Source organism: Pseudorasbora parva, chromosome 17 (genome assembly GCF_024679245.1).
Source record: "Pseudorasbora parva isolate DD20220531a chromosome 17, ASM2467924v1, whole genome shotgun sequence".
NCBI lineage: Eukaryota > Metazoa > Chordata > Actinopteri > Cypriniformes > Gobionidae > Pseudorasbora > Pseudorasbora parva.
Genome location: NC_090188.1, coordinates 17959345 through 17975077, shown reverse-complemented (window position 1 = coordinate 17975077; position 15733 = coordinate 17959345). Strand labels below are relative to the sequence as shown.

The 15733-nt window shown below is 37.1% G+C and overlaps 2 protein-coding genes across 2 annotated transcripts; both read right to left on the bottom strand.

Annotated features, from left to right (window-relative positions):
• Nucleotides 1-1918: 1918 nt before the first annotated feature.
• acta1b (actin alpha 1, skeletal muscle b) lies at nt 1919-5479 on the bottom strand. The gene is made up of 7 exons (XM_067422628.1): nt 5322-5479; nt 4223-4362; nt 3797-4121; nt 3493-3654; nt 2749-2940; nt 2485-2666; nt 1919-2384 (listed from the first exon to the last, which is right to left on the bottom strand). Exons 2-7 carry the CDS (start codon nt 4349-4351, stop codon nt 2241-2243), a joined length of 1134 nt encoding a protein of 377 aa, XP_067278729.1. The 5' UTR covers nt 4352-4362; nt 5322-5479; the 3' UTR covers nt 1919-2240.
• A 1566-nt stretch (nt 5480-7045) lies between these two features.
• On the bottom strand, nt 7046-15369 carry abcb10 (ATP-binding cassette, sub-family B (MDR/TAP), member 10). Its single transcript, XM_067421799.1, has 13 exons — nt 14500-15369; nt 13835-14035; nt 13293-13495; nt 12932-13066; nt 12608-12754; nt 12324-12459; nt 10929-11024; nt 10617-10826; nt 10424-10503; nt 10158-10338; nt 9132-9175; nt 9012-9046; nt 7046-8185 (listed from the first exon to the last, which is right to left on the bottom strand). The coding sequence occupies exons 1-13, from the start codon at nt 14918-14920 to the stop codon at nt 7936-7938; spliced, it is 2139 nt and encodes a 712-aa protein (XP_067277900.1). The 5' UTR covers nt 14921-15369; the 3' UTR covers nt 7046-7935.
• Nucleotides 15370-15733: the final 364 nt, after the last annotated feature.

Genomic DNA, 15733 nt, shown 5'->3' with positions numbered 1-15733 from the left:
ATGCAATCAAACGGCGTGCAGTAAAGTAATTAATAATAGATGTTAAAGCTGCATTAGAGCGTCGACTAGAATTGCAGCGAGTGTCATGTGACAGCAATGAGCGGAAGCAAGTTCATTGAAGATTCACACGATAAAAACCTGTCAACAGTAACACGAGCCGTGTTCTGATATTATAGTTTCTTACCCTTTTGATTGAGGTAGAGCCGAGAAGGTAAACAGATGGCGCTTGTTGTTTGCAGACGTCAACCTTGCTTTGTAAATCACGGTTGTAGCTCCGCCCTGTGGTGAAGGAGCTGGAAATCACTCGAAGGCATCAACAGGTGTTGTCTACGGTTAAAACTTGACCTTCCAAAGCAGGGGTTTAAGCTTAAGGGTCTTAAACATGTGTGCCAGAAAGTGACCATGTTGTTGTAGTTATTTATGGTGTTTTCTATTCACGCGTTAACATGGATAAAATGGTGCTTATCTGGACAAACCAGACCACAAATCCTAATTCAAGGCAAACTGAAATCTGAAATAAATTCTGTGCATATGTGCTTGAAAACGTTAATCCCTTTAAAGAATTGTGTTTGACTTTACTTTATATTTAATTATTTATTCTCTTTCAACGAACTGGCTCCTACCCTGGTCCTACCCAGGAGGAAAATGTTTTTTGATTTTTGTAAACTTAAATACTTTGAACACTATGCAAACTGCTCTATGAATCTTACTTAAAAAAAGTTGAAGTGACGTGTCCCATATTCAGAATTTTTGTGAAATTTGTGCCCCTTGTGCACCTTGACCCTTGGTTACAAGTCCGGCTCTACAACCATTAGGCTACAACTTTAGCTAAATGTCTAATCCGTACAAGGAAGAGAGAGCACCTCTTGTTCTCGCTTCCCTACAATGGTTACGTTACTGTAGCTACAGAGAGGATTTTAAGGTTCTTCTGTATGTTTATAGAGCCTTGCATGGTCTAGCCCCACTGCTACATTGTTGATCTCCTTCAACCACATTCTGTACCAAGGTATCTTTGTTCATCAAATCAGTGACTTCTCTGTATTCTTCTTTTCCGCTTGAAAACTAAGGATAATCAGTCATTTGTAGTTGTGGCCCCCAGGATGTGGAATGCACTTCCATTTTCTGTTATGTCTTCTTCCACACTGGCCATATACAAACCCAGGCTGTATTATTGTGGTTTTAGAGTCTGTTTTTCTATTATACTTTACTTATTTGATCTAATTCATTTTTTACTGTACGTTTACTGTATTTTCCTAATTGTACAGCACTTTGTAATTGTACAAAATTTTATTAGCTAAATCAAGCGCAGCGAAGTTCAGTCAGGCCACGTAGGCATAATGCCGCCGGCAGCTGACTCTGTCAGCCGTCAAATCGTCCAATCACTACCCTTCTCCTATTAGACCGAGGACATATATACGTGGCATTTCTGCTCGGGAAGGACGCTTAAACTGCTCGCAACCCACCCTCCCTCCCCACTGTAAGTAAAAAAAAAAAAAATACTGTTCAGCTTCTGGCTGCTGTTTCTTCCCTTTCTTTTTCAGACCACCAAATATATTATTTAGATGTTATGGACTTCACTGCCGAGAGACATTCATCCTCATAGCCAAGCAACAGTAGATGTCCAGAGTTCAACGCACGTACATGTCACCGCCGTCCAGAAGACAATATTAAGTGTCTTAAATCATGTGTATCACTCAAGCTGATGGTTCCATGGGGGTTAATGCAAAGCTCTCGTGTATGTTCTATTAATCATGTAGCAAGGACCCCATAAGGTACCATACCGCCAAAGATAATTGTGTTCAATAAACTAAAGTATTGCCAAAGTGGTCCTGTCTGAACTACGCTTCCAATATATAAAATAATTAGATCATGCTTTTTCATACATATTTGCTTTTCAGCAACACTCTAGATCACTATGTTTCAAGTCACAAGTCAAACAATTTATTAACATGAACGTGTCAGAAAAAACAAATACCAAATAATGGACTTTAATAAATTAATGACTATTTATGTACAGATTACAGTCCTGTGATAGAAAACATGGTATAATGGTTTTCTGGATTGTGATTGTGTCAGTTTGGACAATGCTGGAGCCTGCCTCATTGTGTTCCTGCTTGGTAATCCAGGGTATGTAACACATGGGTACAAAATAAATCTGTACCAAAGCTGTCCCGTGATGATGAATGTACAGTATTCTCCATTATTGCGTGATCCACAGCAAACTGATGCAGATGATGGATTTAGAAGCACTTGCGGTGGACAATGCTGGGGCCTGCCTCATCGTATTCCTGCTTGGTGATCCACATCTGCTGGAAGGTGGACAGGGAAGCCAAGATGGAGCCACCGATCCATACCGAGTATTTACGCTCAGGTGGGGCAATGATCTGTCAGAATGAGGAGAAGCATGTCAGAGCACATCAGTGATGCATAATGCTATATCAATAGGGAAACGGAACACGTTAAAGATAACCACAGATGCATTACCTTGATCTTCATTGTGCTGGGGGCCAGAGCGGTGATCTCCTTCTGCATACGGTCAGCAATACCTGGGTACATAGTAGTACCACCAGACAAGACATTGTTGGCATACAGGTCCTTTCTGATATCAATGTCGCACTTCATGATGCTGTTGTAGGCGGTCTCATGGATTCCAGCAGACTCCATACCTGTTCAGAAACAACTTATTAATCAAACTAAAAGTTGTATGGAAAAATGCAGCATTTTCTAATAGTGTTTGTCTTTACACACCAATGAAGGAAGGCTGGAAGAGGGTCTCTGGGCAACGGAAACGCTCGTTACCAATGGTGATGACCTGGCCGTCGGGCAACTCATAGCTTTTCTCCAGGGAAGAGGAAGAGGCGGCAGTGGCCATCTCATTCTCAAAGTCCAGAGCCACGTAGCAGAGCTTCTCCTTGATGTCACGAACAATCTCACGCTCAGCTGTAAACAGAGTTTTTAAGTAAGTCAGTTGTTTCCAACTTAACCAAACAAATTTTGGGGTTGGTACAATTTTTTGCAAGAAATCTCATATGCTTACCAAGACTGCATTTATTTAATCAAAAAGAGTAAAACTGAGAAATATTATATATTTTTTAAAATTACAAATACATCTTTAAAAAGCTGATTAGCTTTGCTGAGTTTTTAGAACCCATTACTCCAGTCTTCAGTGTCATACACAATCATTCTAATGTATTTACTGACACTTTTGATCAATTTAATGCATTCTTGCTAAATAAAAGTAATTTATTTTTAAAAACAGTACAGTACTAAAAGGTTTTGTGTATCCAACATCGACTGATATAATACATTGAAAACAAAACTTTGCCAAACAACCATTATGGTACTAAAATATTGTGCATCCCTCAACAAATGCAACAAATATGAGTTGAAAGACACATTTGAAAAGAATTTTGAGTTTTTATTGTGACAAATCTTATGTAAACAGAAAAAAAACAGAAATGAATGAAAAAATGGCATTTTCCTAATTCCTACCGGTTGTGACGAAAGAATAACCACGCTCGGTCAGGATCTTCATGAGGTAGTCAGTCAGATCGCGACCAGCCAGATCCAGACGCATAATGGCATGGGGCAGAGCGTAACCCTCATAGATGGGGACATTGTGGGACACACCATCACCAGAGTCCAGCACAATACCTTAAATATAGAAAAAAAAACGGGTCAGCACAGCAAAATTTGCAGATATTTAAAACTGCACGTTAGATCCCGTACAATTATTTGTAAATTAGATTTTCAACATGATTATTGGGAGTGTTAAGTATTAAAATAATTGTCTCACCAGTGGTACGGCCAGAAGCGTACAGGGACAGCACAGCCTGAATGGCCACATACATGGCTGGGACATTGAAGGTCTCAAACATGATCTGGGTCATCTTCTCACGGTTAGCCTTGGGGTTAAGAGGGGCTTCAGTCAGCAGAGTTGGGTGCTCCTCAGGGGCCACGCGGAGCTCGTTGTAGAAGGTGTGGTGCCAGATCTTCTCCATGTCATCCCAGTTGGTAATGATACCATGCTCGATGGGGTACTTCAGAGTGAGGATACCCCTCTTGCTCTGAGCTTCATCTCCTACATATGAGTCCTTCTGACCCATACCTACCATGACACCCTGGAAGATGAAAACATTTTTTAATTTTGCAATATTTAAATGTTACAATAGCTTAAGCGTATCCATGGTAATTATTTAAAAAATGGCAAAATGCAACAAACCTGGTGACGGGGGCGACCAACGATGGAGGGGAAGACAGCTCTGGGGGCGTCATCACCGGCAAATCCAGCCTTGACCAGGCCTGAACCGTTGTCGCACACCAGGGCGGTTGTCTCGTCGTCGTCACACATCTTGATGGATTCTAATGAGGGACATAACAACACATTCTCATGGCAAATTGTAATTATACATTGTGGTGAATAATTCATATGAATTTGTATAATCATATTTTAATGCTTTTGTATGTTCTGCTTACGCCCCACTGATGGTTACGTTTAGGGGTGGACCTTCATGCTTCATGCTTAAAAAGTACTTTCCATAATGAATCATATTATATGAATTTATATGAAACCACCTTGTAAAATTGTTGCTTTTTCTCAGGTTGAACATTGAAAAATATTGGATTTGGTGCAGCTTTGTGCAAAAAGATATATAATTTTATTAAAGTGATTCTACTGCATGTATCAGTTACCCTGCAATTTCTTTTCATCATTATAACATCTTTGTTTCCATACATTTAATTTGCCACAATATTTTCTGTCATAAATGAATCAGTAATATAATTCAAATTGGTTAAAATATTTTACTTAACATGTATGGCAGCAATTAAAATGAAATTAATTTTAGTTGTTGTTTTTTAAAGTGTACAACAAGTGCTGTGGAAATGGCAACATTGAGCAAATCCATAACTGTGATTGTGTAGTAATAATATTATTAGTATAACTCTTATAAATGTTTATAATATTCTAATTTTAAATACATATTTTCTAATATATACATGCTGCCACGTCAAGTATACAAATGTATACGAATGACAATTAAAAATATACAAATCATATTTTATAAATGCATTCAGTGATTCATTTATTGAAACGTAATGCAAATTAATTATGCCCTATCAGATTATAACATAATAATAAATAAAAAAGATTTAAAAAAAAGATTATAACTCAATGCAAAACTTCTCAATTCTCATATCTCATAGACGTTGACGCCAAATAAAATAAGTTAGATGCCTTACATACACTGAATAAAAGTTCTGATAGTCCTCGTATAACTACACTAGTAGCGCATGGGTTTGAGATGATCCATTTCTCTTACCTTTCTCTGATGAAGCTCAGTGCAGAACACAGCCGCTGATGGATCTAGTCACGGCCTGACTGACCCATGTGAAAACCTTATATACTCTTCGTGTTTGTCCCCCATGCGCACTATTGAGGATATCTGTATGTTCAGTTGGAGTTTTCCCCATCCTTCAACCATATTAGGCTCTTGCCGGGTAAGCGAGGAGTGACTTCCTAGTGAAGCGGCGTGTCTCCCGCTATCCCCAGGTTCGTAGTGAGCATGACTGTCCTTTTATGGTTTGATAGTCATCATTCCAGACCAGAGCATGAGCTGGATATGGTGTGGGGGCGGTGTTAATGTTGTTACTAGGCTTTGGTGCTTCCTAGTATATTTCTGTCAATTGTTATATAGGCCTACGTTCAGAGATTTGTGCCCTGCCAATATTTAACTTCATTCTCTTATACTTTGTGCAGTGGTGGTCCGAAATGAAATCCTGACCTCAAAGGGATGTGGGGAACACTTTTTTTTACAATGTTACGTATGTTACATGTACTGACCATATAACAGTAAATTGTGTAGGCCTATAATTACATGCAACTAACCCTCAACCAAACCATTATTTCCTTAACTCTATAGTAAGTACATGTTGTTAATTAATATTACTCAGTACTTAAATAGCCTATATAATTACACTGTAACAATGACATGTAAAATAATGGTATTTCAGGTTATTTCATCATCACCATTATTATTATATCAACAATATGTACAAAAATATATTGATTGTAGCCTAAACCATCTTTTTAGCAATTAATATAACTGACTAATTTGTTAAAAGTGATGTTATTTTATAAACCAGCTAACACATATTTACAATAATCATGTCAATATTCTAAATAGTCTGATCTTTTAAGATTTGCATTTTCTATTTTAGACATTTGGACCATCTGTTCACAACTTCACTACAGCCAGTTTTCTAAGAAAATGAATTAGATTGTGTTCATGTCAGCTTTCTAAATATTCACTTTATTTCATTTAATTAATAACCATATATTTTTCAATCTCTTTTGGTCAAAGCTCATATGCTCTGTCTCTGATATTAATCGTAATGTGCTATTGTGCTACTGAAGTAAATCTTGTTTTAAAGACATTGTTGTTGGAAAACAAGACAAAAAACTCATTAAGATTCCTGGTGATGAAATTAATCAGGAATCTCCAGGAATCTCCAGTGCTGGGAGGTGTGGCTGCTCTGCATGCTTTACTCAAGAGGCCCATCTCTGTGCAAGCAGATATCCTGCCATAGTTGGCCCTAGAGCTTATGTTGAGTCAATGACAGGAGCAGCCACAGTCACTGCGGGGTAAGCAGCTTACTGCTTCATCAAACATAGCCTGAGCTACAATCTCCCTGCTTGAATTCAATCACAGTATTGATGAAGTTGTTCAGTTTCTCAAGTTAAGAGGGGGGCACAAGGAGGGCAATTAATGAAATCACGTTATCACAGATGTTTAGTAGTAGATTTACTTATACTAAGGGAGTGACTGCAACTATTTTGGAGACCAATAGATTACAGTCTCTTACATCAATAACAATTTTCCATAGTTCAATTCTGCTCTAGACAGTTTTTACCTCTTTCATTTAACCCACTTTGTTTCAAGAAGAACCTGTAATTCATTTTCAAAGAGTCAACAGCACCCTCTTTTGGCAACTAAAGTCGTTTAAACGTTCTTGAAGACAGGCATGTGGACAGGGCAGTTGCAAGTAATGTTTCAATGTAATTTATTAATAGTGTAGATAAAAGAATAGAAAATAAACAACAGTCAAACATACACATTCCAATAACTAAAAAAACGAATAAGTTACCACACAAAATATTTAAATCTTCTAAAATTCTGAATAGATTTCATCTATATATTGTGTGTAAGTAAAGGTACATTAAAATCTCTCTCTTATAGTGTTTGTTCTCAAATACAACTGAGACAAGAAAATATATCCTTCTTTCTTTTACAATAATCTATACAGGTGCTCCTTCTAAAACACTATATTCATTACTGACAAAACACAATTGATTCGGATTTCATCCCAGTAAAAGCTTTGCCGTTTATGATTTAGGCACGATACATTGACATCGGTGTTGCCCCCCCCCCCCCCCCATCAACTTCATTATCTATATTACTTACAAAACATTTGCAGAATAATTTGTGTAAATTGTTCATAAATAATTCCTGCTCATGTGTCATGAATAAGGCCCTAAATACACTACAATAAACTGATTATCACCTGTTCCTTAATAAAGGACTGACATGATTTATTACAAGTAGTAGTAGCATCAATAACTTGGTCTCATATGAACTCATATCAAATCTACCTCATATCCCTTGCAAGTTTTTCCATTCAAATATATTAATGTTTTTCTTAGGATATGAAAGCATAAAACTATTTTAAAAGCAGTGTTTTGGCAACTCTGATGAGTATTAAATCATGTCCACAGCATGTATACTGTGACAGTCTGCCATTGAAAATAACAATGATCAGTATACAACTGGTTTCCAGTTACTTGGCAGTTTATGATACTGCAAAGGCTAAATAGCTACATCTCAGTCTTAGTCATTTCAGAGTGCCCAAAATTATAATAAAACATATCAAAAGCATTTAAAGATGTGTGCACTCTCTTTGTTGCAGGAAGGCCTGCTTCTCCATCAGCTTGTGGAAGAGCCCCTGGTCATTGGCAAGGAGTTGGGCATGGCTGCCAATCTCCATCACACGGTGCTGGTCCAGCACAGCCACGGCATCAGCGCTCTGGATAGTGGAGAGACGGTGAGCGATGATCAACACGGTGCGACCGTCCATCAGCCTCTCTAACGCCTCCTGTACCAGAAACTCATTCTCTGCATCCAGAGCACTGAAACATAGACCCGGACAAGTCTTATTTATTTATACATTTATAATAAATTAATAATTAAGCATTTATAATAAATGCCTGTGTCATGATAATATATATACAATATACAGTTTTTTTTTTTTGAGTAGTACATTATTATTTAAAAAATGGAAAGATATAATAGTAAAAGGATTTACACATAACCTGAGGACACATCTTTAAAATAATACATTGTTAACTAAAATATGAATATTATATAGACAAAAATAAAGACCTATCTAAAAAGCTAGACCTAAAAATCTATCTTTTATTTCTATGCACATTTTTAATTACCGTAAAATGCATGGGTATCGGAAGCAAAAACAACAACAACAAAAAATCATTGCCATTTACATTAAGTACAAATATATCACTTTGTTTATTAAACGTCTGGTTGGGCCAAACCAATTACAGAAAACACAGAAACATTAACAGCAGCGATAGCGTAGGGGGAAGATGCAAATTCGACACAAATTCGAATCCGCCTTTTGACGAACACACTCTACTCCCTTTTCCGATCACATATCATATCGGAAAGGCATTATTTTTCTATTAAAAGGAAGAAAATATTAGAAAAGTGTAAAAGCATGTATAATAAGTGTTTATCAGTAAGGGGCAGGTAAACAGACGTGCTAAATTAAGAATGATAAAAGTGAGTGGGTCCAATATCATCAAAAAGTGGTTGGGTCTTGTCCCATCCACGTACAATGGTTCCGACACTCATGGTAAAATGTATTTCCTAATACCAATATAAAATATATACTCCCAATATATATATAAAGTTTAAGTAATCAAAACAACATCTCACCTTGTGGCTTCATCCAATAAAAGTATCTTGGGATTCTGTGAAAAGCATCAAAGAAGCATGAGATAAAGGTAAACAAACAAATATTTAAAATTCAGTCTAATACTAAAAAGGACATATTACCTTTAATAAGGCTCGTGCTATGGCAACTCTCTGCTTTTGTCCTCCTGCTCATTCAACAAATAAATGTATTTATGCATTAATTGTCATGAATTACAAACAGACCACACGGAAGCCCTGAACCGCAAGGTGATACATATTTTTTTCACTCAATTATGTCGTAATAATGAGATCTTATTTCATTTTAACAACATCTTTTCTCGTAATAACGAGATGTTATGTCCTAATAACGACATAATTTTCTCATAATAACAAGATGTTATGTCGTAAAAACGTCATAATTTTCTCGTTAAAACTACATATTTTCTCCTAATAAGGACATGTGTTGTGACGTGTAGCTACAAAATATGCCTTTATCCACATTATTAAATTGATATAACCTATATGCCTTTGTAACACTGAGTTGCACCCGAGTATATGCACTGGGTAAGACTTAAGACATAAACCCAGGTAAATCACACTGGTGTGTCATTCCTATTTTATTAAAAATACTGGTAAAAACTGAATGTTTACAAACATTATCAACATGTAGCTATTTTAGGCTGTTTCCACAACAAATCCTTAAAATGTAACGAAATTCACAACAAGAATGAAAAATATAAATGCAAACAAAACATAAATTATGCCATTCATTAGCCTTCAAACTATTTTTATTTTAAAGCCTAAACGAATTAGGCCAGCCTAAAACGAAACTGAAACTATTCTGCACAAATCCAAATATTTCTATATGAAATTTAAAAAATATATATATTATAGAATAATATTTAAACTTATATGAAATTAAATAGATTTCTTTAACCCTCTCTGTCCAACGAAGGTGCAGGCAACAACTCACAATAATAATGTTGTTTTTACGACATAAGATCTCGTTATTATGACATATTTGTTTGTGAAAACAAATTTCCCGTTAAGGAACAATAAATGTCTTTCTATCTATCTATAATTGACTGAAAAAAATATGTATCACCTTGCGGTTCAGGGCCTCCGTAGTCCATCACAAACACGAGTTTCATGGAGGTTTTTTCATACCTGACAGTAGAATCCCCTTCTCTCCTACCACTGTATCATAGCCCTTAGGGAATTCCTGGATGAAGTCATGAGCATTGGCTATTTGTGCTGCCCTATAGATGTCCTCTACTCTGACCTCACTTGGGTCAGTCGCACCATAAGCGATGTTCTCAGCGATGGAACAGGAAAAAAGAACTGGCTCCTACAAAAAGATATTCACACGCAGAAATTAGTCAAATTAAGGTAGGATGTGGTCCAATTCTCTTTCATCTGGTGGCTTTTCTTACCTGGCTTACAGTACCAATGTGATTCCTCAGCCAGTAAGGATTCAAGTCTCGTATATCACGTCCATCAACAGTGACCACACCTGCATTTAAATCAAAACTACACATGTATATCTGCATTTTTACTGCAGTCATATCTTATCTATTATTACCGATTATCAACATTTTCCACTATATTCTTACTCTTAGCTCTCACCTGAATCAGGATCATACAGCCGGAGTAACAATGACACCAGTGTGGATTTGCCAGAGCCACTGGATCCCACTACTGCCATTACTGACCCCGCCGGCACAGACAAACTTAGATCCTGGAAGATGGGCGAATCCTTTCTCGTTGGGTAAGCAAAACACACATTACGAAACTCCAGTTCTCCCTTTAACTGCTCTGGTTTTAATACAAGCCCCTCTAAACAAGAAAAAACATTGAAAAAAAAAGATAATGTTACTTCCATTCACATATGAAAAGATAAATGTTTTTAGGCTTTATTTAAAAAGAAATTCTATTTACCATTGAGGGGAAATTCAGGCTTTCGGTCCATGAGTTCCCAGAGACGAGTTCCAGCACCAAACCCCTTCATCAACTCAGAGTAGAATGAGCTAAAACCTTAAATAAATCCATGTTTTTCACATTAAATAAATGACAAGTTGTACAGTACTCTAAACACTATGAAACACAGAGCAGAAATCACAGATAAACAGGTTTCTACCTATGAATAAGGCCCAGTGTTATACCCCCACAAGAGCGGTTTTGTTGGGAAATCCCAACAGAACTGTGTTGAAAGAAACCTATTATTTTCTAAATGTTGCACACTATCTACACAAGTTATAAAGCCTGTCTTGGGACCTAATGACCTAAATGAAGTGAATTTTAGTAGATTAAATCAGGATTAAGCCTTATTTCAATTAGGGCTTTTAAGTAGCCTTTTATAAATATACAATTTTTTTTATTTTTAAATCATTACTATGAGAATCTTGAGACAAACCAATGCCACTAACATATTGTATGATATCAGTGCAAGTTGTATCCAGTTAAGACAGCTCAAACATGCTAGTCAGGGTTGCCAGGTCAGTACAACAAAAGTAGCCAATTTTTTCCCCATCGGGCGGCCAAATTCTTCACTGAATTGGTACATCTAGGGAGTGTTTTGTGTGCTTGAGCGCCAAAATTGTACTTACGGGGTGAAAATGAACCCGCGGAAGTTTTTTTTTTTTTTTTAACCTTCAGCTTAAAAGTAGCCTAATTCCAATGGAAAACCACACTGACTTTAGTCTGGACTAGGCTTAAGCCTGGTCTGTGAAACCGGTTGTATGTAAACCAGCCCATGTGAAAATTGAAAATGAACTTCTGAAAAGTTATCAGAAACCTAATATACGTGTTGTGGATGAGGGACATAAACTACCTTTATATAATTTGGGGTCGTATGATTTTTTTAAAACATTTTTGAAAGAAGTGTCTTATGCTTATCAAGGTTGCATTCATTTGATCAGAAATACAGTAAAAATGACAATATTGTGAAATAGTATTACAGTTTACTCATATATTTTAAAATGTAATTTATTCATATATTTTAAAATGTAATATGTTCATGTGATAGCAAAGCTTTCAGCTATGATTACAGGTTTGGTGCTTAAGAAACATTTCTTATTGTTTTCATTGTTGGATTTTTTTGTGGAAAATTGAGTTTTTTTAAGTTTCTTTGATGAATAAAATGTCAAAATATATATATTTTTTTAACAGAAATATTTTCTAAAATTATAAATGTCTTTTTGTCACTTACTTGTCACATCCTTGATGAAAAAAAAGAGGAATTAATTTCTTTGCAAAAAAAAACCAAAACATACTGACCCCAAACTTTTGAACAGTAGTGTATATTTATGTGTTGTTCTGAGCTAACTTCCTCACCTGCGATGCTGATGCCCACCCAGAAGGCATACATTAGGAAAGAAGAGAGTTGCCCAACAGTCATTGCCTCACTGGCCATCAGCAGACCTCCCTTATACAACACACTCAGGATGATGACATTTCCACTCAGTCCTGTCTGCAACAGAAATGAACACATCAGAGCAGAAGTACTGGACTGAGGAAATGATCTTAAACTGCCTTACTGATTATTAAATACTAGCTACTTTTCTGATAATCATGCAATACAACTTAAACATTTACACAATAAGTAAGATGAATCTCACCACTCCATAGAATCCAGCGGAAAGCACAGCCTCTTTTTTAGCTAGTTCAAAAATATAGTCAACCTTTTCTGAGTACTTCTGCACCTCTGTCAGCTCTTTTCCAAAAGCTCGGACTGTCCGAATGTTGCTGATCCTCTCTTCTGCCAACTAGGAGATGTAGAGCAGCTACAGAGTTAAAACGATCCCTTGGCCACTACCTGTCATTACACTTATAATAGAGCTATGTATTTAGCATTCAAATGACTACTGTATAAGGCATGGCTTCATACCTGCAATAAAACATGATGCAATAAAGCACCATTATAAGGAAACATGACCTCTTACCTGTGTGGCCTCTGCCAGTGCATCCTGTGTGCGTCTTGATATGGATCTAAGGAATCTACCGAAAATTACAGCCAGGCAGGCAATAGGAGGAACAACCATCAGCACAAAGGCTGCCAGACTAGGTGACACGTATAACTGAGGAAGAGAAAGAGAACGTTAGTCACAGTTAGTCAGTGAGTATAAACATAGATACATTTACGAGTACAAAACGTATGACACACTGCAATCTTCCGTTTTAGACACAGACGAGGAAGTAATTAGAGTGAAAATGTTTATATAAAAAGCAGAATCATGGCGGCTGGATTCAAATGTGACACTGATAAAGAGCTGCTTAAATCTCAAACTGTCACAAGTGTCTCACCATCATGCCAACTCCGGCCCCCGCCTGGGCAAGGGATCGCAGCCCATCAGACAGGTTGTCAGTGAGGCAGCGTCCGACGATGGCTGTGTCTGCCGAAAGCCGGTTAATGAGCTCACCGGTTCGGGTCTTATCAAAGAATCCCACCTCCTGCTTCAAAATCGAGGAGAAAAGGGTTTCGCGCAAGTTTCGCACAATCTGTTGCCCTGTGAAAGCAGAGCACAGTAATGCATGCTGGTCAACTTAATGAATCACATGGAATGACTCATGGAGTACAGAATAAAAAACTAGGCCTAAGCATTACAGAACAAATATATTCAATCAATAAATACTTAGACTACCTTTAAAAGTTTTGGGTCGATACGATTTTTTTTTAATCTATTATGCTCAGCAAGGATGAATTTAATTGAAATAGAAATCTTTTGAAACATTCTTAATGTTCTTTCAAAAATCGTATTGACCCCAAACTCTTGAACCCAATGTAAGCCACAAAAATTTCTATAAAGCATCTTTATTGCTTCAAGGGATGCACATGGAGACTTCACCTGAGATTTGCATGAGGTAGACACGTGCAGCATTTGCAGCGCCTCCACAGAGGAAGACACCTGTCAGCATTAAACACAGGGAGGTAAGGGAGGCGGTGAAGTCCTCTGTGGTGCTAGTGTAGATGGTGTCAATCACTTTTCCCAAAAAAAATGGAGCAGACATGGTGACAGAGCTGGAGATCACCAGAAAGCCCACGGCAGCTATGAGGAGAGTCAGAAGGTTACTCACAAAGCAAGTCATAAATATCCAATCAAAATGTACACAGTATACAAACAAATTATTGCTTTATCTCTGAAGTAATTTTTAAGAGTATAACATTAAAACAATGAAATTTCACATTATATGTATATACCTAGTAAATTTGTTCAATGCATGTTCTTCAAACATGTATGTATCTCTTATTCGAAATTTGTTTTTTTGTGAAATCATTTAAAACAATGTATTTCATCAATAAAATGTAAATATTTACAAAACATACACAGTATAGATATCCATTTCAAAATCAAATAATTTTGAAAAGCTGTAATAACTAATATATTCACTTGTGACTTAAATTTAAGTCATTCCTAATTCCTTAAAGTAAAGTCATACATAGGGATTCATCTCAGAAAACCAATCAAGTACCTCCGAATGTATTTAATACAGAACATGTCGTTTGACTTGCCTGTCAGTCTCCATCGCTGAGGATACGCCAGCTGTAGCAACTTCTTGACATCTGAGGGTACAGGTAACGTGTTTTCTGAGGTTTTACCGTCATTCTCCTGATTTACCACAGTCTTTGAAGTTTGTTTGGAGTCCGTAGATGTGGTATAGAGAGCAACCGTGTGTCTGGAGTGTACCCACATACTCTTGGGTAAAAATAACCCTCCAGTTCGGAGACAAGAGAGACTGGACATGTTCCTTCCCTTATACACAGGCAACACAAGGACATCAAACGATCCATTTTTGCACAATTGCTTTTTCCACGTTGTTCTTGATGTCCGATTAGGCAAATGATAAAAAGTATCTGACCGAGAGCAGGTAATGTTACACTGGTGCAGTTTCCCGATTGTAAATCTTGTCATTCGCAACATTGTCCCATACATTTGGAGGAAAAAGACGAGCGAAACGAAGTTTACGAGCCTCACCTAATCATTATCTGTCGAAACTAACTGTATAAAGTCAGACGGCCAAATCATCGAGCAGTGCTATAAACAGTGGAGTGTCCGGACACACTTGTGACTGCATGACATTGTTGTCAGTAGAAAGACTGACTTATTGTAGATCTGGGGTCGACGGTTACTGAGGTTTATCTGTTCCTGACAGTTTTCACATCCAGCCCTTGTTTGCGTTATCTTCACACACGCCCAGCGCATTCACTGGCAGCGCCCTGTCACAAAAACCTGCTGCACGACATGTGTCGGTCTTTACTCAACACAACGTCAATTATTGTTCCGGTAACAGAAAAGTGGCATTTCAAGTGTTTTAAAATAAAATAAGAATAAAAAGGTGACCCCGGTGATTTCCTTGACTTTCGAGGAAGCGGAGTGCAACTACGTCATTAAACTATATACGTCATAGATATTAACACGGAGATGTAGCGTTGGTCTGATCAAATGTGTCGCCATCTTGGGAAGGTCAAAAAGGGGAACTGTTTGACGTAAAGAACACACGTGACAAAGAGAGACATACATTAGCCTACAATTTTATACGTTGCCATTTACTATGATTTAGTAACAAATTAATTTGAATACCTGTATATGCATGTTTTTGGATAGCTATATTAATTTATGACCTTGTCACTCCAACGCATTAAAATGTAAGCTTTAGAGACATCATACGTGCTTATGATCAGCTGTATTATTATTATTCACTATATACTCAGGTCTGCATCTTCTACAACATGCACAACTGGTCGA